Below are 23,225 nucleotides of genomic sequence, written 5' to 3'. Positions count from 1 at the left end.
TCATTATTACCGTTTTGTTACTTTTGTCAGCTTTTAGAATTTTTAAATGAGAATTTTGGTTAAGAAATGTTTTTGTTTTATATAGATTTTTGTGCATTTCCGTATTTTTCTTTCTGTTTTCTATTTTGTTTTTAAAATTTGAAATAATGTTACTAGTTTTACTTCTTATTTCATCTTTTTGATTATTTGTAAGGTGTTGAAAGCCCGTTTCTATATTACTTATGATATCTTTTGTAGGTAGTTGTTTTTTATTCACAATTTCCATGGCAAAGTTCGGTCCATAACTCAAAACATTTTTCGCATTTTTACCTGACCTAAAGCCAAGAAAAAAATTAAATAAAATAGCTAATATATATATATATATATAAAAAAAAATCTCTCCTATTTTTCTCTATTTTGGCTAAAGCTATTCTAATGGAAATGTAAGTTTTATTCTAAATCTTAAGAAAAACGTAACTGTGTCTTATTTCAAAAAAAGGTTCTTATGATAACGGCTGATAAATGCTAATTTGTTTATGTAAATTTTTGACTTTCATATGTTGGAATACTCACCATTCACATTTAGAGTTTATATTTACCCATTTCGGTCTATAAAAGTAGTGTTGAGCTTTTGGCCAATACTTTATACATTTTCACAAAGTGACAGACTTTGTGCGAATTATCGAAATAAAATTCTTAGTTTTTTCTTACAGTATATAATATATATTTTCTCCTCTACAATACACTTTCGAAAGAGATGATTATAATAACGTTAATGTAAATTTTCACAGACTTTGAATTTTTTCTTAAATATCTCTGGATGGTTTCTCGTTGAAAAAGGCTTTTGTAAGATATGATGTGTCTAAGGTTTATTGCATCAAAACTTAACCATAAATGTTCCCTAACACTTCTACTTTCTTATCCAGAAATTCCGGAAAGAATAGACATATCAATTAAATGATAAAGTGGAAATAGTTTTCTTGCAGTTTTACGTATATAAATAGATCATATAATTCTTGCCGTGAACTGCTATGAAAAATATTAAATCATAAATTGGTTTCACGTTTAACCTTAGTTACCAGAGACAGATGTCAGTTTGTTTTTAGTCAGTATATAATTATATATGGATATCATAGTTACTGAAAATTATCAAAAAACAATAATACAGTAAAACTTCCCATTTCGGCCACTTCTAAAAAGCGGTCACTTCTGTTAGCGGTCAATTTTCAGTTGTTTGAATTAATCTTAGGGGAATTCCTATATTAAAATATTTCTCAATAACGTTAATTCCGAAAGCGGCCACCGGCCGCTTCAAAGGTTCATTTTAGGGAAAAACCCATTAAATTTATTGCCCCAATACCGGCCAAAAACCGAACCCTTCGAACCATTTTTTTTTGTCTAACAAGAGCTGTTTCAGGACACTTTAGGAAATTCCAAGCAATAAACATTTATAATTTGTTTGAGAAGTAGGTACAGAGAGTGACAAATACAATACAAATTCGTCAGTAGTTTGCTGAAATTTTTGGGAGATATAGAATCAGTTTAGTTTCTTACTCTGAAAGAACAGCAACCATGTCTTTGAAACGTAAACGTTTGTCTATTAAAGAGAAATTAAATATTGTCGCGGAAAGTGAAAAATATAACAGCAGTGCTCGAAAGTTGGCGGAAAAGTTTGGTGTTGGAAGAACGCAAGTGAACGACATTTTAAAAAACAAAGTGGAATTAAAAAAAATGTTTGAAGAAGAAGGATGCAATGCAGATAAAAAACGAAAGTTTCCTAAAACAGAAGGATTTGCAATCGATCAACTAGTTTACGAATGGTTTTGTAAGGCAAGGAACAAAAACATACCCATATCGGGAACCTTAATTCGGGAAAAAGCTCTTGAGGTATCTACATCCTTGAAACTTAGTGAATTTAAGGCTTCAACTGGCTGGTTAAATAAGTTTTGCAAGAGACATAATATTAACTTCAAAACAATTTGTGGTGAGTCTGCAGATGTGGATGAAGTGACTGTTGAAGACTGGAAAACAAAATTAACAGCAATCATTAAGGAATACGACACTAAAGACATTTTTAATGCAGACGAAACAGGGCTTTATTATATGGCAATGCCAAACAAAACCTTTGCTTTAAAGAATGATAAATGTGCTGGCAAAAAATCAGCTAAACAACGAGTGACACTGCTTTTCTGTTGCAGCATGCATGGTGAGAAGGAAAATCCGCTAGTTATAGGTAAGAGCAAAAACCCGAGATGTTTTAAAGGAGCGCATGTAGATAAATTGCCGATAGAATGGGTATCCAACAAAAAAGCTTGGATGACGACAGATATAATGACATCTTGGCTCAAAACCTTTGACACCAAAATGAAACGGCAGGGTAGAAAAGTTCTTTTATTTTTGGATAATGCCACGTCTCACCCAAAAATAGAACTTGAAAATGTTCGTATAATTTTTTTTCCTCCAAATACGACATCTCATTGCCAGCCGTTGGACCAAGGAATTATTCAAAATTTTAAATTAAAATATCGTCAATTTTTTATTAAAAGACTTTTGACTTTTACTAATACCGAAGAAACGATGGAAAAGGCTAAAGAGAGCATAAATTTGGCAAGTACTATGGTGTGGATAAGTACAGCATGGAAAAATGTTACATCGAACACTATAAAAAAATGTTTCCAAAAAGCGGGATTTGCAACCGTCAAAGGGGACGATGCATTTGACGAAGAGGACGACATTCCTTTAAGTCAGTTATCTTCAATTTTAAAAAACATGCCAGGAAGTCCAGATCTTAAAGAATATCTGACAGTCGATTCAGATGTCCCTACGGAAAATCCTAGTTTAGAGATGCAGGGAATAATCCAGGAATTTACAAACAACAAGGACAGACAGGACTCCACTCAAGCCGAAGAGGAAGAAGATGAAGGCCAAGACATTCTGTGTTCATCTATAAATAATATGAGTGAAGTATGTGAAAAATTAAGAGACATTCAGAATTTTTTGGTGATTCAAAACAAAGACGAACTAGCGGTTGATATTGCCCATACTTTGATGAAATTTGAAAGTGAAATTACAAAAATCAAAATTAAAAATTTAAAGCAGACTACCATTAATCAGTTTTTCACCATATAAAATAAGGTTATCATTTTGTAACTTTTTAAAGTCAATTGTACATATGTATATAAGAATACCTATGTGTAAAATACATATGTATACATTGTAAGTTTTTTTTTTAAAGTCTTATGTAATAAAGTTTTTTTTATAACAACTGAATTATTTTTTTGTGCCAAAAATCTAAAACTGAAGATCATTTATTAACACTTATTGTGTGTTTGTACTACATGCTCGTACTTAATTTTAATTACTTTGCACGTTTCCAAAATAAAGGCATTTTACATTGGTATCTGTATTTTATTGTTCCCAATAGTGGCCACTTCCCTTAACGGCCACATTCCTTTGAAAATTTTTGTGGCCGCTATATGGAAGTTTTACTGTAATAATAAAACTTCTGCTATAAAATTGACACAGATATTGATCTGTGTCAATTTACTTTATATCAATGTCCACAATATCCATACCAATGTATAGATAGAAATCGAATCTATATGATGACTCTGGTTTATTTCATCGACGTAATTAAAGCATTTTGGAAAATAAATTATTGAGACTCTTAATTTCTTACTACCAAAGTTTAACATTCAAATGTTGTTTAATATTAATGGCTTAAAAAGTAAGGGATTTTAAATATTAAGCAATGGGCAAATTATTTAAAAATCAATTTTAATTGATAATGAAACATATAAATGCTTAAATCGGTCTTGAACATAAAATATAAATCACTTTAACTTTAAAGGCACTAAAATATTAAATATTTAAAAGAAATACCATTTTCACAAGAGAAACGGGATTTCTTTCAGCTTCTTATTCTCTTTCATAAAATAATATATTTAAGCTTTTATCTCTGCAACAAAACGCTGTTATTTATGATCCTCTTTGACTCTCTCGTGAGAAAAGAAAATCGCACGAACAAGATGTTTTCGGGCGAAGCCCCTAAGCCGAAAAATGTTACGTAAACACGCTCGACACCTGTAACGATACCGACTATTTGTCACGAAGTTTCTCTTGTATAGGCAACCGCCTACTTTCCCAGACACTATAGTTGACATAGTCTCGCAAAAGATTAACTGCCACCGCGTGTGGGGGTGTGGTAATAACTTCGTGCATCTTCGCCACCTCATGTTTCCCTCCTGCACTCGATTTTAAGCTTCATAGAAAGGAAGCTTCCTAGGAAGGGAATCTTGCGCGATATGTAGTTTCATACAGGGTTTCGCAATAGTGCGTCGGAAATTTGTAGTTTTAAAAATAAAACTTTGTATAAGTGCATGCCTAAAATATGTACTAGGATGTATTTCATGAAAACACATACACCAGAAAATTCTAGGGATATTACAATTTTATCCAGCCATCGTCAGTAATTTTATTATTTGCATTTCTGATATAACAAAATTAAAATAAATAGATAGTTTACAGGACGTATTGGAAATAAAAATGCGAAATTTACCGAATTTTTCAGATTTACCTTGATTTTTATTGAACTCAAAAAAATACTTACATTTTTTTTTATTCTAAACTGTGAATTAAAAAAAAAGATAAAACCATTTTTACTTAATAAAAGGTATGGCCTCCTCTACTGTTCATTACAGCCCTACATCGTCTCTCCATGCTCCTGATCAGGTTGTCGATCTCTTCTTGAAGTACAGCCTACCACGCTGCATTCACGGCCCGAACCAGATCCCATTCTCAAAATTCTTCTTTGGACCGCGTCCCATACGTGCTCGATGGGATTGAGGTCAGGAGATTGTGCCGGCCAGGGTAAGATGTTTAATTGATGAGCATTGATAAACTCACTTACCACTCTGGCTGTATGAGGCCGTACATTGTCATGCATGAGAATGAAGTTTCTCACAAAATCATTGGCATATGGTAACACGACAGTCTCAAGAATTAAATCACCTTTAAAAAACCTTGATAAGGGTGCACTTCCTGAACATGATCCAACCCAATAAGATTTCCCGGTTCTCTCCATACTCTCAGCCTTCTCGAATCCGGATGAATTCCAACGCGTGACTCATCCGTGAAGAGAACATTGGCCCATTGTTCATTCGACCACTGAACATGATCTTGAGCCCACAAATATCGTACCTCTCGATTTCCTCTCGTTAAGGGTTGAGCTCTCCAGGGGCGTCTGCTTCTTAAGTTGACCTCTCTTAATCTATTGTGAACAGTGGCAGGACTAACGGTTACATTATGTATTTCCTGGAGAATTAAACTAAGCTCTGGTGCTGTAAGAGTCGGTCGGCGTCGAGAATTTAATTGTAAAAAATGATCTTGCTGAGGGGTAGTAATGCGATGTCGCCCTGTGTGCCTTTCAGCAACATCACCACTTTGACGGTAGCGTGCACTTAATCGCGATATTACACTTTGCGTTGTATTTAATGCTCTAGCTACGTCGATTTGGCGCATTCCAGCTTCGAGCATCCCCATGGCCCTTAGCATTTCGCGTCTGTTAAGATGTCTGCGCTCCATAATGTCGTTTAATACTAAACAGAGTTATTTGAATTAATTCTGGCCAGTTATCATAAAAACATAGCCAGTACAGGTTAAATTCGAGCAATTGATGCTAGGTGCTTTTTATACATTTGACAAAAAATGCACAAAGACTTACGCAAATATCCCAAATTTAGAAATAACTAGTGTGACTACTTCGTTTCAATCGAAGTAGAAAGAATTTAGAAGAAGCCTACAAATATGTAGTAGTTTATTCAAAACATTTATTCTTAACTTTAATAAAATAATATCCCTGGATTTTTCCGGTGTGTGTAGTTTAACTTCTATAGAGTGGTTCAAAAAAGTGCAAGTGGATCGCGATGATTTTTTTTAAATGGAACATCCTGTATATTATTGCATTTTTGGCTTCCTTTCAAATCACTTTACATTATCCTAAGATATGAGTAAATATATTTCGATAGTTTCAGAGATATTAAAAAAAAAGTCAAAAATATATTTTTTTCAACCCTTCTTAAAAAAATATTAAAAATACAAAAATTGTTCTGAAATCTAAACTATATTAGGTATTTATTTTAGATGGTCTGTTCTTACTTTGCTTTAAACATGGTAATCGTAAATCCTACAGGATGTTCAATACTCTACGCCAAACTTTCTAAAATATAAAATATATTTCCTTTGTTTTTTTTAATGGAATACCCTGTATATTATTTCTTTATTAGATGGAGAGTTAAAAAATGAACATTTGTTGTATTTAAAGGATTTCAAAATTTTTGATAGTTTTGCAGATAAACGCAGTATTATTTCATATGGCGCTTTCATTGGTAAAATACAAGAGAAAAATCATTGGGTGGCTTTGATAAAAATTTACTGTGGAAAATTCTAAATACAAAAAATGTTCATTTTTTAAATCCGCATCTACTGAAAAAATAATATACAGGGCATTCTATTTCAGGAGGGATCATCCTCTCATTTCTATTTATCTATCTATCTATTCTATCGTAATATCGTTTCTATTTCACCAGGGAACGGGATCTTTATTTATGTTACAGTTAAATTTTGGGATTAAGAGTTCTGCTTTAAGTATAGCTGTTGTGATGCTAGAGGTTGCCTCGTCAATGCTTAGTTGTGAGACTTTAGGGGCTATAAATATGTTATTATATTTTAAATAGTCAGCTTCATTAGTGTTAAATTTGAGTTTTCCAGTACTGGCAGTTGACTAGTTGACTAGTTGCAAATACGGTAGGTATATGATTGCTGCCATAGGTGTCATCTAGTGTGCTCCAATTGAAAGAAGAAGCAAGCGAAAGACTGGCTAGTGTCAGGTCAAGATTAGAGAAGGACTTTGTGCTTGATGAAATGAATGTGTGAGGTCCATCATTAAATAAATGTAAATGAAGATTTTCTATAATATTAGCAATTGCTGCGCCTCTACGGCTAGTTGAGTTGGAGCCCCAAAGAGAGTTATGAGCGTTCATGTCTTCAACAATTATGAATAAACATAATAAACCACCTTATTAGATTTGTAAAGGTATTATCGGTTAGCGTAAAAGACGGGGGTATATAGAGTCTGCACACAGTAACTTTCGTGGGAAGATATGTCGAACCCGCACTTTTGTGAAAAACGTGAAACGCTCACTATTTTGCGTGTCATTCTTGCGCAGGGGCCATACTAATATCTTCTCTGTATTGTTAAAATTTTAATATATCTTCAGTGAAACGCGATAACCTGCTAACTCCATTTTTTATGTTAATAAGTTTTTTTATACCATTAGAAAGAGAAAAAAATACTCTATAAGTAGTAGGGAAAGCACATTTTTTCCCATTAACGAAAATTTGCTATTTTAACTCAATAATATCTGCTAACTCCCAGTAATCTGAAATAGCCACCGAAATGCTGCTATCTCAGTAATTTCCGTTACGATCACGCTAAAGCAAACACACGGATTCTTACTCGTATAATGTACCGCCGGCGCCGACGCGAGTACCTACATCAGAGAGAATTAATGTGATTCTTTTAGTTGGTGACTGCAGTGTGGATTCACCAATTAGTAAAGTACTTAAATGCTCTTGATTTATCTAGCATGGACTTTTTTATGGGAAGATATTAGACAGTGTTTACAAAACTCAACCGATTTAAAATAAAGGAGTAATTTGCTTTTAAAAGTGACACTGTCTTCATTATTAATTTTGTCTCACCCTGTATAACTTTTTGGTTCAAATTTTAATTTGGTTGAACATACAGTGGTTATTGTAATTAAATATCTGGCTATACAGGGTAAATTACAATTTAGGTAGCTATTATTTAAAAAATGATAAATAAAAAAAAATACATTAATATATTATATCTACCTATTATTTTAAAATACATTTTTTAAAATAATAATTATTATTTTTTTTTATTGTATTATATCTATTATTTTAAAAAATGTAATGATCCAAATACCCTGCGAATGCGATAAATTTTACATTGCTGAAACATCTAGACCCTTAAATGTTAGAATTAAAGAACGTAAAGATTATTTAAGAAAGGGAGATTTTCACAAATCTTAAGATTTGTCAGCATTCATGGGACACAAGGCACAGAATAAATTTTAATAACGCCAAAATTATAATGAAAGAAGCGATAGCCTCTAAAAGAAAAATAAAAGAGGCTTTTTTAATTCAATCTAATAAAAATAAATGTATTGCTCATGCATCTGTAGATGTTAGTAATGTATGGCAATCGCATCTTTGATTTTAAGGAACATTACATAAATAAACATAACATACGTGAAATTTAAAAATAATCATACTGAAAGTTTGGGCTTTTTGGTTTTACCTTATTAAGTAATTATCAGGTAGTAATTGTTAATTTTGAAGTTTAACTTAATATAATGTCATTTTAACAGAACGTCAACGATTTCTTGTAGACGTATCTGTTTAAAAAAGTGAAGTGTTCTCGAATAGTTCAATTTAAATATTTTAAATAGTTTTTTTCTTAATTCTTTAAATTTTTTTGCTTCCGACGACGGAAAGAGAAAACTTTCCGAAACGTTAAGCATTTTTTTCTTTGTTAGGCAAATTTTTATTACTGTAAACACAACTTCTGACAAGCAGCGTCCGTTTAGGTTTAACGCAGAAGTGTTTACAAAATAACTATTTTATTTTGTAGATTTTTCTTTGCAGTGCAGTGGCGAAAAGCCCATAAGGATTTTTTTTTGGTTAAATTTAAAATGTATTCTTTATTTTCACAAAATGTGAACATTGTCAAATCAAGACCATATAACGTTTTATATTTATTGAGTAATAAATAAAATATATTTTTTTACTTAGTTATCCCAAGTAGATACACAATAAAGAAAAATAAATCTAAAATAAAATAAATTTATCTTCCATTGTAGTTTCGATCCCGGTTAACAAATTGGGCGATTTTTTCATCCTAATAGAACAAAATTGCAAAGAAAGTCTCAATAAATCTGCAAACCGCAATACCGGTCTGCCTCACTCGCAATTTATTGGACGGCGTGTATATACCTATATTATGTCCCAAAAGGTAATTGGTGGGGTAAAAAAAGGATTTGTATTGGGAAAGGACGAGCGATGAACATTAATCTTTGCTAACGGCCATATGTTCTAAACAACAAGTATCTGTATCCATAAAATAAATAGAAAAATACATTAATAAAAATGTACCATTTCTTTTAAAAACATTCATCTTTTCTCTTTTGTGTCGCATTATTTACATACAAATTACTTACTTACTACTGCCATTACTCGCTAACGAGTATTTGACTCGCATCAGAAGATGGTTAGGCAAGGCGTTTTCTTTCATGAGCTTTTCTGTGACTGAAAAGCCAGATAAGTGATGTTATCTCTCTTCCTCATTCCGGACATACAGAAATCTCATTACTTTGTTGCCTCTTTACTTTTTTTGGTTGTCGTTGTTAACTGAGTTTACAATTCTCCTCCATTGCGTTCTATTGTGCGCTGCTTCCTCCCACTGATGCTACATACTTATCCCCTTTAAGTTTTCATGGAAAATATCTTTGTACCTATTGAGTTTTCCACCCGGTTTCCTCTTACCCTCTACAAGTTCACCGTAAAGAAGAGATTTCGGTAGGCGGTTTTCTTGCATCCTGCATACGTGGCAAGTCCATCTTCAGCGAGATTTAGTAATCATGACTCCAGCGCTCTCGCAGCCTGCTTTTTCAAGGACTGATACGTTTGAGACATGATGGTACCAATTAATTCTTAACAGTTGTCTAAGGTGTCTCTGTTGCAATTTGTTTAATGCGCTCGTGTGCAGGCGGTAGGCATGGCACCCAGGTTTTGCTTCCATATAACATGGTGGGGATTATTACTGCTCGCTACACTGCAAGTTGTAGGGCGCTGAGGCGCTGCTGATTCTGTGCTGAATTTCAAAGCCGATATTTGCCTTTTCCGAAATCAAACTGCCGAGGTAATTAAATTCCGATACATATTCCAGTAGTTCTTCTCCGATTTTTATAGCGCTGTTATGGTTCTCCGGGGAGTGCACTTGATTTTAGTTTTATCGATGTTCAACTTAAGGCCCAAAGTCTCGTATGCGCAGGTATATGTGTTCAGCATTTCCTCTAATTGCTGTAACGTACTTGCAACTAGAGCGCGGTAATTAGAGCGCAGCGTATAAATTTTATACGTGTTTTGCCCTGAGTCTTTTTAGGTTGAACAGACCGCCGCACAGTGGAACGAGCTTATGGAAGCGGTTGGACATGAGGTTTTTACTTGATACTTTCAATCTGGAAAACTTAAAATTATTTATATATACTGTAATAATATGTAAAGAGAGACGTCTTAAATTATAACAAAAAATTGTTGTCTGACATAACTTAAACCATATATAGGGCGCCCCAAAAAATATAGCCTGTTTTACCAAAACCAATTTAGCCCATAACTTTGCTTCATTGTTATCAATTTTTTCGTTTTGAGCTTTTATGGAGAGGAGGAACTTTGAGTTTTATTAGAAAAAAATATTTTTAATAGATTAATAATTTATTATATAGGGTGGTCAACAAAAATGCGCCTTTGAAAATTGCATAATTATTGTATTTTAATAAACGCGGTTTTATATAAAGTTAATGTTTTCTGGACAAAATATTGTTAAAAAATAATGGTTTGTGTTCGTTTTTGAATATTTTAGCCAAGTGATAACCATATTAAATTACTGCATATTTGAAAATTATTTGAACGATTAGCATTATTTGTTAATGTCAGGGTAAATATCAAATAAGGCATGCGTAGAGTATCACTTTACGCATTTGTTAGGAAAATAACTATAGTATAGTGATAGAACACTAATTTCTCATTATATAAGTCATATTTGAGAATTATTTGTTTAATAGTTGTGCTTTAATAGTGCATTAATAGATGTAATAATAAAACCGTAGACGTATCCTAGCAGGAGGAGGGGGAGAGTGCAATGATTTGGATATAATCTACTAATATACGATTTATACATAAATGTTAAGAAGGATAGTACCTAATAATAATATCGGAATAACAGTATATTTCTAAAGCCAGACTTGTTCAACCTATGTAAATTACTTAAAAGGTCCCTGGAAAATATTATACATCGTATAGTTCAAAATTTGTTTTTTCAAAAAACGGCAAATTGGGGCAACTTTTTTATATACGTTTATAATAAGGGTATTATGGTCTACTATACGCAGCTATTCTTTTTATGGTACCTTGCGGCACTTACTTCATATTTCGTGATGATTAGATCTATAATAAAAATTCAAAACTTTTTAATTCAAAAATATATAGTGGGTGATTGATGAGATGTATGCACATAATTTTGCCAAAAATTCATTAACAAAGAACGAGTTAAATTAAAAAAATAATATTTTTTAAAAAACCTACCGCAGCTTGGGCAATAAAAAAATCAAATTGTGGTAATATTTTCAACATGAATTAGCCTTTTTGAAAACGGTTAATTTTAAACCTTTGTAAAAACGAAAAAATACATTTTTGTTTACTAAAAATCAGTTTTTAAGAGAGGCCTGACATTTGTTTTTGAAACTACCATATTCAGTTTTCAATTTTCCCCAAAAAAAAATTAGCCCCATGTCCAACATTTAACATGGACTCGTTCCAATGTGCGCGGTCGTACCTGTATCTAACATTAATCTAAACATTATTTACATACAAATTCCACACAATTATAAATTATGAAAAAAAATCTTAAAAATGTAATATTCGTTCCGCTAGGACTACTCTTTATTCTATTTTTATAAATATTTTTATGCTATATTTTACACTGAAATAATTTCTCTTAACATCTAAGATTATGAATACAGGGTGTCATAATATTCCGTAGACATAGAGACATAGAACTATTAGGTATTTTTGAAATCACAATACGTTCATTGGACAAAATTTACCTCTATACAAAAGTGCTTCGTTGTTCGTTAGAGGGCATCAAACCTTAAAAAATTAACAATTGAGATTAACAACAAAGATTTGAATGATATTTGGAGTGTCTATATTTTCCTAAGCACTTTATCATTTAATTTTCCAAAAAAATGAAGAAAAAATACGTGAAGGGTAAAAAAACTACCTCCACTCCTGCATAAATTTTTGTAGAAATATTTTCTAACTTTAACTGATTTTTTTTTCGTAAAATGGCTCTTCTAGTATTTACTACATATTTTGTCTCTGGTACAATGGCACGTAAGACCAGGAATAGTGTGCCGAGTTGGTGTAAAGTTACCTGTAGTGATAATGTAAGTAATATTATTGATTTTGATATTTTTTTTGATATAATACTAATATAAAGATTATTTAGTAGAACTAAAGCTATCTGTAGCAAGCATGAAAATTTACCAATAGACACGGCAATTTAACTTCTGAAGTCTGAACACAAACCACAAGCAGCGTGGTATTATAATCAATCGTTTGTTGGCCCTGTCTATTTGATGGAAGATTTCTTCTAATGTTGCTGTAAACAGCTTTGGGGACATCGTGTCTCCCTGCCATACTCCTTGGCCAGTTGGGACCTCGGGGATTAAAAAAGGAATATACAGGGTGGTCCGACCTGTATTCGGGAAACTTCGGCAGCATATTCTGTAGATAAAAATAAGTAAAAAAGTTGGTATAAATATGTGTCCTGAAATGCTTACTTTTGGAAATATAGGGTAGAAGTTTCACATTTGTTTCCATTTTTTCGAAATAATTTCTGAAATAACGTCAATATCTGGATAAAAATTAGTGTCTGGGAGTTCTTTGACATGAGAAATTTAAGTTTGATGTTAATATGACTCCTACTTGTAGGGGCGCCACCTACATATTTTTTAACTGGTTTCAAGTCGGTTTGGTCCGTACCTGTATAAAACTACTGAGTAAAAAAATATACACTTACGATATTTTTTAAGTAAAAAATGTCTCTTGGTAAAAATCGTTACGAGTAATGGTTTTTGAGATATTTGGAATAGAAATTATCAATACCTGTCATCATTGACAAATTAAATATGTTGACTAAATAGTTACTAGACTGAAATTATAAATTTGAAATGATTTTGTGTCAAAAGTTCAACAGAAATTGTTTTATCATTATTTAAAAAAAAAAGCTGCCCGAGGATTAAATACAGTAAACGTGTATTAAATGTGCTCAATCATATGAAGCAATATGCATTCTCAAATTTTATCAGCCTAATAGAATAATTTGCTGTAATTGCAGAAACATGCTAAACAAACTAAGTTGATGATTAAAATGATAAAATTTCGACTGACAACCGCGTGTAATATTTAAAACAATGCCTGAATTTGACAGTCAAAATAAACAGATAGGCAATCGCAATATTTTTTCCATCGTAATGAGACCAAATCTGTAACAGAGTCATTATAAATTCTGCAAACCGCAACACATGGTCGGTTTGCTCGCCTCCACGCCAATTTATCTGGCGGTCCCCCTATATTTCTTCCATGCCCTGATGCAGCACAATAGACCAGGAATAGTGTGCAGAGTTAGTGGAAAGTTAATTGTAGTTGTAATGTAGGTATACGTAAGCAACTAAATAAGGATTATCATTTAGTTTTTGTGTTATATAAAAAAAGGTATATATTGTAAATCATAAATTTTTATTTTTAGTTATTATCGGACATTACACGTGCCACAAGGTTGAACGATCAGGTGCGGCAGTTGCTAGATAGCTGTTCTGTGACTTGTGCGTTGAAGTTCTTCTCAATATCGTTAAACTGATCTAAAATAGAATTTCCAAAAATACCAGCACACACGTTCAATTTCTGAGGGATTTGTGTGTGCACCTCGTAAAAAAACCCTCAGCCCAGTACCGACAGTTATGCCGATTAACTACACCGTTCAAAAAGAAAGCACACTCATCCGAAAAACACACATTAAATAGGATATTATTATCATTCGTCACTCGTTCACTCACAGTTTCACAAAATTGCAAGCGACGATCAAAATCGTCTTCGTTGAGTTCTTGAACCAACTGAATTTTGTACGGGTGGAACTTGTGTTTTTCAATATCCTTTGGACATTGGTACGATTCACGCCGGCTAATTTTGCATTGGCTAATTTTCTTGTACTCAGCGTACTATCCATGGCAACTTGGCCCAATACAAATACCTCTATAGCTTCATTTACTTCAGGGTTTTCCCTCTGCCTCTTTTTATTCATAACGGAACCAGTTTCGCGAAATTTTGCTACTAACTCGCGAACAATTTTGCCATAAAAGTGTTTTTTAAGATGGCATTCATTGAATATCTGCGGAACCCGATTGCTACATTCGTTATTTTTAAAATAAAGTTCGATTATTTCCACTTTTTCTGCAAGTGAGTACACCATAATTGTTAAAAAGTTTAACGAGTTATATCTAGCAACTGCCGCATCTGATCGTTCAACAAGCAAGTGAAAAAATACGTAAACATCTAGAAATAATAAGAAAAAACAGCAAATTGGTCGAAGGAATTTATCCTTATCATTTATTCTGATAAATGTTTAAATAAACTTTTCAAATTTTAATCCTTCATATTTTCTCAATGACTCGACCGATTTTCAAAAACGAAGCGGGAAAGTATAGAGAATAAAAAGCCCTTTTCATTGCGTTACCACTTGACACCCCTTCCCATTTGAAAAACAATGGGATGACACCCCCGCTTAGAGGGTTGAAGATTTTGCAATCATTTTTGGGGCAAAAGTTGTCCCCCTCACAAACAAAATTGACGTGTTTTGCATTTTGTACTGTGTTATTTCGTTTGTTTCGTGTTTTTTCAAAATTAAGTGGAGAAAAACTCAAGGGAAAATTAAGTGTTGACCTAAACCATAGTTTACAGTTAATATTCGGTACCCAGAGACACAGTTTGCCAGAGAGTTATATTAGCCACAAATAAAGTTTGTATACCATCTCGTATATGGTACCAAAAACTGGAGTCCCTGTAAAATAACATTACACGATAACTAAATAATAAACTTTAGTACTGCAGAGAGATGTCAAAGGATACTGGTTTAAAAAAATTAAAAGTAAAATTAATTAGCCAAATTTTAAGGTATACAATTATTATTTATTATAGAATAAGTAAAAGTGTATTAAGTTAAATTAATAAATGTAATAATAAATGCAGGATGTTGTTCGAGCTTTAAAGTAAGAAATAGTTCTTCTTTATATTTTTTTTTGGTATGTGGTGTTTTGTTTAAAATACAGCCTTGTTTGTTTTGTATTAACACATAACTTAATTTTTTTTTTTAATAAAATAACTCAATTTGATTTTTGCAGTTATTAGTTATATCCGGTTTTATCCAGACATTAGTTTATCATAAGTATTATAAATAGTTATTATAAAAAACTATAATAAAAATTACTTTTATACTAAAAATTACATAGCATTCCAGAATTTATTTGTTTTTGTATTTTCTTTAATTTTTGTTTATAATAAAATGTGTATCGTAAATCGCAAGCTAAAAAATGATAAGTGTTATAACAAATGACATATAATTAATTATGAAATTAGGAAGGAAATAAAATATTACAAAACACTAATCTAATGCAGGTAGTAAAATATATGATTCTATGTAAATAGGCAATTCAAACAAGTGGAAATAACACTGTGTGATCTGCAACATAACATATCAAATAAATTACTGTTAATACATAAACAGCGCTAAATAAACAAAGTTATTGAAATAAAATGATACAACTACGATAGACAATTACGTATCATATCTAAAAGAAAGCCTGATCTTTACGGTCAAAATAACGTGATAGACGATGGCAATATTTTTTCCATCGTAATGAGACCGAATCCGGAACAAAGTCATTATAAATCTCCAAACCGCAATACACGGTCAGTTTGCGCGCCCCCAAGCCAATTTATCTGGCGGCCTTTCTATATTTATACCATGTCCTGAAGCGGCACAATAGACCAAGAACAGAGCGGAGTGTTAGCTGTAGTAGTTAATCTTCTAGAGAGGGTCTGTAAAAGATAGTGTGTCGTAGAAAATATATTGAAAAAAAAAAGTAAATATGTTTAAAATCATTGATTTTTGAAATATTTAAAGATATTGAGAAATATCTTTAAATATTTCAAAAACGACAAATTTTAAACATATTTAACCCTTATAATAAATGCCTTTTTTTAGTCCCCCAAAGAATCCAAAAATGAAATAAAATACCGGGTGTGTCCCATAAGAAAAAATATAACTTTCGTATGGATTGTAGTTCTGAACCACCCTGTATATTTCAAAATAATTTTAAATTGTCCACATTGCCTCTCCTCATGTACCCATAAAATATTTTGTTTCTACATCTTTCCGTTTTCGTATAATCTACTAGTGCGAATGATGTGCACCACCCTGTATATTTGCTGATAATAAGAAAAATTATTTACCTATAAAATTTTATTTCATTTTTAAGGAATAGCTATAATTTAGAGACTAAATACAGGAAACACAACCCCATTCCCTACCTTAAAAAGAACGAAGTTGAAAATAAGTAGCAAATAATACTATACGGGCGAAAAACGGCATTAAAGACGGCTTGGAAATGGCAATCAATGAAAATTTTGGCGAGGTCAAGGTCCCGACACGTCATTACTTGGCCCGTACTCTTCTTTATTGCAAAATAAAACACTAACGGCCGTATTCATAGTCGATCGCCAGCCTCCCGCTGGCGGGAGCTTTCCCGAAATTCTTCGTTCTTATGTCAGAGTCGAGCGCTCTACGAGTAACGCGTGCGCACATCCGTCATATAGAGTAACCGCTCTCTCGCCGGCGGGCGGTTGGATAAGCATTTTTTTTCCGTTTCATAGTCGATCTCCAGGCGAAGAACACTTGCGCAGTTTAAACCCCATCCGGTGATTTTCGGCCGGCTACTGGAGCATGTCCTTACCATCTCCGGGCGGTCCGCCAGTTTAGTCTGGTTTATTTCTCTAGTTGAAAGAAGCACCAAGCAAACTGAATTAATTATGGATATTTATAATATTGTGACGATTAACGAGAACGATGACATTCGTATTTTTGAGGCCATTATTCATTACATTTGAGGCATATGAATTCCGTCCGTCTATTTGACCATTTAAATGTTTTATCGTTTGTGTTTTTGTTATGTTTATGATTTTTTATTTTTCCTATTGTTCTTACGTTTATTACATTAATTCTCTTTGTAATTTACACAAACTGGAAAAAATATACCAAATTCACCAAACATCAGTCATCTACACAAAACAAAAATAGAGCCAATATAAAAATATAAATTACTTCTACTCTGGTAATATTTTCCCTTAAAATAATTTTAAAATCCTTAACACAGCAGCAATAGGTTAAGGTTAAGATCTATAAAAATTTATAAACGTAATAAAAACGAATCCATAAAACTTTCAAATAAACCCGAACCGACCTATGGAATTCCCCATTATGTAAATTATTAACTTAATATCCTTTTAATTATGACCCAAAAATATACCTAGCCAAAAAAATATGTATATAAAAAATTGTAAATCTTTTTACTATAAGTGAAGGATTACGAAGATATTATTCATTACTTTAAAACGAATTATAACAAAATAATGGACACATCAATAAAATATTTAAATTACCCAATATCAATAAAATATTTAAATTATTAATATTTAAATATTTAGAGAATGTTAAAGTTCGTATAACCGATTTTGTGTAGAAAAAGGAAGAAAACATGTTCCCTGTTGTTAAAACCCTCCACCCGAAGTGAAATTTTGTCGGCGACGCGCCGTCATTTTCGCCAGCCAGCGGTGCGCTGGCGGCCGACTATAGGTTGTCGCCCATTAGACCGCTGCGCGGCGCAGCGCTGGGAAGAGAATTTTTTCCGGCTGCGAAGAGACTGCGCCCACTATAGCGCGCTTTTGAAACGCGGCTACGCTATTTAGTTATAGTCGAAGTGTTTTTTACTTACTGTAGTTTAGTTTTTAAAGCAATGAGTTCAAGTACGGACGAAAGCGTATTTTTTGTGCTCTTCTAACAGAGGAAGAGGAAGAGGGGGTGAGGAAAAGTTTGGACTCATACGATTAACAAAAAAAGAAAGAAGTTTGGAGAATTTTACCATCTTTTTCCAGATTTAATAAAAGACAAAATCATTTTTTTCAGTATTACAAAATATAAAGGAAACATTTTACGCACTCCTCAATTGAGGGTTTTAGAAGAAAAAACACCGGGTATATCTACTCATCATATTTTTTCAGAAGAGACAAATTACTAATATTTTTGATAATTCTTATTTATTCTGATGTGTATATTAGTTATGTGGTCAAAAAAACCCTGATCTTTTTTATATATTTAGGTAATTAGAATTTAAAAATTGGAGATTGTCACTTTTGTTAAAAAGTGGAGATTGCCAGTTTTGCCTCTACACCCCTCAATTATATTAAATCTTTGATAGAAAGGCATTTCGTCCATCTGTCTCTAGTGAGGGAAGACTAAAAAAAATATCATATTCCTTTATGAAAATCGATTTGCCTAATTTACCTTTAAAAATACAATTCTGCCATTGATACATATCACTAGTTCCTAGTCAAAAAGCCAACTGAAAAGACTCGAATGCAAAATTATTTCCCTTGTGAGTACGCACACTGCAACGCGCCGAAACGCGGGAGACGGAAAAAAGTTGCTAGAGAAGTCTTCCGACTTCTTGACGGAAATCCCGCGGCGCGCTTCTGCGCTGCGCGCTCTAATGTGCGTTGGTCCATTTAAATACATGGCAACCAGACAGAAGAAACTTCCACATGGCGCCGCGCCGCGTCGCGCCGCGGTCTAGTGGGCGACAACCTTATGAAAGAGCTTTTTTTCTCTCCCGATATCGAAGCGCTCGCCGGAGGAATCTTCGGCGAGCGCTTCTTTTCGGCGGGCGGCTGGCGCTCGACTATGAATACGGCCGTAAATCACCACAATACACCAAAACACTTTTACTTTACACTGGATACGTGTTTCGCTAGCAGACTGATGAACGGTCTTGATCATCGGCTGATGATGCTAACATGGTTAGCGAAACGTGCGTCCAGTGTGAAGTAAAAGTGTTTCGCTAGCAGAATTTCGGTGTACTGTGGTGATTTAGAGTTTTATTTTGCTGTGTAACACCAAAGGTTCCAACCCACAACTGTACTCTGCTTTATTTGTTAATGATGCTTACTGCCAGTTTAAAAAGTAAAGTATGTCTATACCTCTGTGGCGGATTCATTTGAAGAGCTTTAAAAAGGTTGAAATAAAAATTTATATTAAGTAAAAATTACTTTTAAATGTTGTATTAAAGAAAAAAATATTTTTTTGAAAACAGATTTGTGTTTCTGGAAACATACTATTGTTTTTTAGTCTTGCTATAATCAGTGTTAATTTTGACAAGTTTTAAATCAATTTTTAAAAAATTAGGTCTAGAAATTGATCTTGCTAAAATTATCATCGATAGTTACTTCCCGGCCGTCTTTAGCGCCGTTTTTTTATCATACCTAAAGTCCCTAGATATATAAAGTACCGCAATTGGTTTGTTCAATGTTATTGGCGCCAAAATGGCGGATTTTTGGGGTATTTCTGAAAAAACTGTAGTGGTAGGACTGTTTAAATGTCACATTTGTCTGAATTTGTCATGTCAAATGTTGAGAAGCTGTCAATTTCAGAATAAAAATATTTATCCACATATTTTAAAATAATTATAAAGCCACTAAAATGCTACAAATTTATTAGTTAATAATGTATAGGCGTCGATATCTTTAGTGAAGAAATGTGTATTACAAGAAAAGGCCGTCATTTGATGTGTTTTTTAATATCGTCGATATTCAATACACGTTAGGTAGTGGATTGAATTTATTTATGCTCCAGTGAATATTTTTAACAATCTTATTTGTAGTATATAACCTATTGGTTAATAAAACTTCATTATAGGACAAGACAAGACCACAATAGATCTGAGAAGGTCGCAGTGGGTCAGGCCGAGATCCACCTCTAGAAATCTAATCTAGAACAAGACAAAGACCTTACTCTTGCAAACTACCATACATATCTTTTAAAAAAGATGCTAAGTGTAATTAAAATCTCTACGTAATCATTCCCTAAAATGTTTAGTGTAGTTTAGTTTTCAACATTTTGCAGTAAGAAGTTTAGATAGTTACTTTTCAGGACAATTTTTGTTTTTTTAAAATTCTTGTGTCCGTAAAGTCGAACGGACCCGATAAATCTACAATATATTATCATCAGATCAAAGGAAGGATCATTATTTAAAAGAATAAGTTATGTTATGATACATATATAGATTTGGATGACATCGCTTCAGGTAGTTTTACCAGTCAGGACTAACAGGGATATTAATCAAAACAATGAAAAAAAGCTCAAATAAATTTGATCCTAATAACAAGAATGTTGTTTATGCATATGCTAACTATATAGTTATCTTCATGGACTTAAATAGATTAGTTTTTATGTATTTATTGATAGTAATTAATATTTTTTGGTTCATATTGTAATTACTAATAAAAAGTAAACAATATAATGTAAGCATGTAAAGTTATATTTAAAAATTTGGTCTTATACTGTCAGTTATAAATAAAAGTGTGTGATTTAAATTTGATATTTATACGTGACGTGATAAAGAGCTCCTATGCGTTTCAAGTTTCTTTCTAAGTTGTTTTTAAATTAAGTGCACAATTACATACTTAAAATGCCGAAACTACCTGAAGTAATACTAATTGAAACAATCTTTCTATCAATATATTAATATATTTCAAAAATAGCAGATATGTATTATATCAATTTAATTATTACATTTATTTGTTTCAACCATGGTTCAAAATTTTCTCATATAAAAGCCGGCCTTCAAATTTAAGTTTGTAGCTTATTCCTAGATTCATAGTTCCAAAGACTTTCGTTAAATCATGCTTATTTGTCAAAACTAACTACAGCATAACTGGTATAATAGGGAAAGTTTACTTATGGTATAGGTATCCCGTTCTCATCAACAAACAAAGTTTTTCCAATTGTTTCAACTGAATTAAGTACTAAAATGCTAAATGTTATTCCAACTTTATTTCTTCTTACCTATTAGCTTACTTCTGTTGGCGTACTTTGCGCTAAAAGTAACATAAAATAAATGCTAATACAAATGAAAAACACTTGTACGGAAACCATTCGTTTATAACCTCTTAACATATATAGGCCTAAAAAATTAAATTTATGAAATTGAATATTAATATACAACCTGATATTACGTTAAAATGAAGGTAAACTGTAGATAATAAACGTAATTCTATTACAATTAATAAATATTTTATTATACGCCTTGCCTGTCAATGTTGGTCGGCCATATTGGCGCCGGACCGACCAGCTGCTTAAAAGCCGAAACAGCGAAATATAAGCGAAATGTTGGCCTCCTTTTTAAATTTGCCGCTAGTTTTGGCGCCAATATAGCGGTAATTGCGGTACTTTATATATCTAGGGACTTTAATCATACCGGGTGCGTCTCAAAATGACTCACCCCTAAAACTTTTTTGTTTTTTCAGATAAAAAAAAACGATATTTGGTATGTCAGTATATGACATAAAGTTAGATTGATTGCCATATTCAATTATTGTTTTCGGTCTCTTCCTGTTTCACCGGAAATAACTACAACTTTTGATTTTTAACACTCTTGGTATTTTTTTACTTTATTCCATCGACCAAATGACACTCTGAATAGAATGACATATCACCTGTCAGCTTTTTACATTTCCGCATATGGTTTATTTGAAATTGTAAGTGCGGTATCAAATTATTCGTAAAAAGATGCTTTTTCCAAATATGCTAATGAGCCACCTTTGTTCCCTTTGAAAAATTGAGATATGATTAAAAATATGATTTGAGCATCTTTTAACCGACCAGAACAAGACACGAAAAACATTTGACGATCAAATCTATTTTTCCAAGCCTCCTTGATTAAAAATTAGTGTTTTTAACTAACACACGATTGAAATCCTTTATGGGTATTTCGCCACTGCACTGCAAGAAAATCTACAAAATAAAATAATTACTTTTTTGTAAACACTTCTGCGTTAAACCTAAACGGACGCTGCAGTGCAGTGGCGAAATACCCATAAAGGATTTTTTTGGAAAGATGTTAAACCATTTCCGATGAAACAAGAAGTGATCAAAAACAATTGAATTAGCCAATCAATCCTAATTTATGTCATATACTAATATACGAAATCTCGTTCTTTTATCTGAACAAATAAAAAAGTTATACGGGTGAGCCGCCTTTGAGAAGCACCCGGTATAGTAACACTTCTCATAAACTAAAATGAAGTCTAAAATCACCTTAAAATAAAATGACTAAACACGATATTATTAACTTACAACTGTTTTTATTATTAAAAATGTCCTGAATAAAAATATAAATTATGGAAATTAATTATTACAATTTAATAGTTACTAGCGTGTACCAGCGACTTCGTTCGCGTCGAATTAATTATTTGTAATGGCGATGATAAAGCAAAGCAAGAATTTCCATTAACATATAATCTGGATAAAATTTTCTCACATTTATGTCAGCCTGAGAAAAAACAATATGGCGATATTATTACATAACTTGGTAATATTTGAGGGGTAGTTTCATCTCGTTGGAATTAGACTTTCGAAAAATCCGTTTGCCAAAAATAAGCTTTTTACGTCAAGCAGTTTAAGCAGAACCGTGCTTAAGAAATTACCCAACTTTTTGGAACACCCTGTATGATTTTTTAAAAAATTTCAAAATGTGTAAAAAAACAAATAAATTATGCTTGTCCAAACGTTTTCCCGAAAGACTAACCGTTTTTTAAATAACAAATATTGTAATATATGAGGGGCGTTTTCACCCTCTTGGAATTTGAGATTCGAGAAACACCTCCTTATTGAACCTCTACACCGCACAGTCAATCCGTTTGCCAAAAATCAGCTTTAAACGTCAAGCAGTTTAAGCAGAATCGTGGTTACTCAATGGTCATATTTTATGAAACACCCTGTATAAATTTATAAAAAATCTTAAAATATGTAAAACAACAAAATAAAATGTACTTGTTTAAGAGTTTTTCCGAAAAACTCACCGGTTTTTAAATAAAGAATATTTTAATATTTGAGGGATAGTTTCACCCCCTTAGAATTCGAGTTTCGAAAAATCCGTCGAACCTCTACACCCTAAAGTCAATCTGTTTCCCAAAAATCAGCTTTTTACGTCAAGCGC

At 32.5% G+C, this 23,225-nt stretch overlaps 1 protein-coding gene and 1 pseudogene across 1 annotated transcript; one reads left to right on the top strand and one right to left on the bottom strand.

Annotated features, from left to right (window-relative positions):
• The first annotated feature begins 1,551 nt into the window (after window positions 1-1,551).
• On the top strand, window positions 1,552-3,108 carry LOC115878440 (tigger transposable element-derived protein 6-like). Its single transcript, XM_030894949.1, has 2 exons — window positions 1,552-2,212; window positions 2,552-3,108. Exons 1-2 carry the CDS (start codon window positions 1,552-1,554, stop codon window positions 3,106-3,108), a joined length of 1,218 nt encoding a protein of 405 aa, XP_030750809.1.
• A 4,052-nt stretch (window positions 3,109-7,160) lies between these two features.
• LOC115878474 lies at window positions 7,161-7,261 on the bottom strand (annotated as a pseudogene).
• Window positions 7,262-23,225: the final 15,964 nt, after the last annotated feature.

This window comes from Sitophilus oryzae, unplaced genomic scaffold (assembly GCF_002938485.1).
Source record: "Sitophilus oryzae breed Bouriz unplaced genomic scaffold, Soryzae_2.0 scaffold_1512_pilon_pilon, whole genome shotgun sequence".
NCBI classification, from domain to species: domain Eukaryota; kingdom Metazoa; phylum Arthropoda; class Insecta; order Coleoptera; family Curculionidae; genus Sitophilus; species Sitophilus oryzae.
The sequence above is the reverse complement of the archived record's forward strand: the minus strand, read 5'-3'. Positions and strand labels throughout refer to the sequence as shown.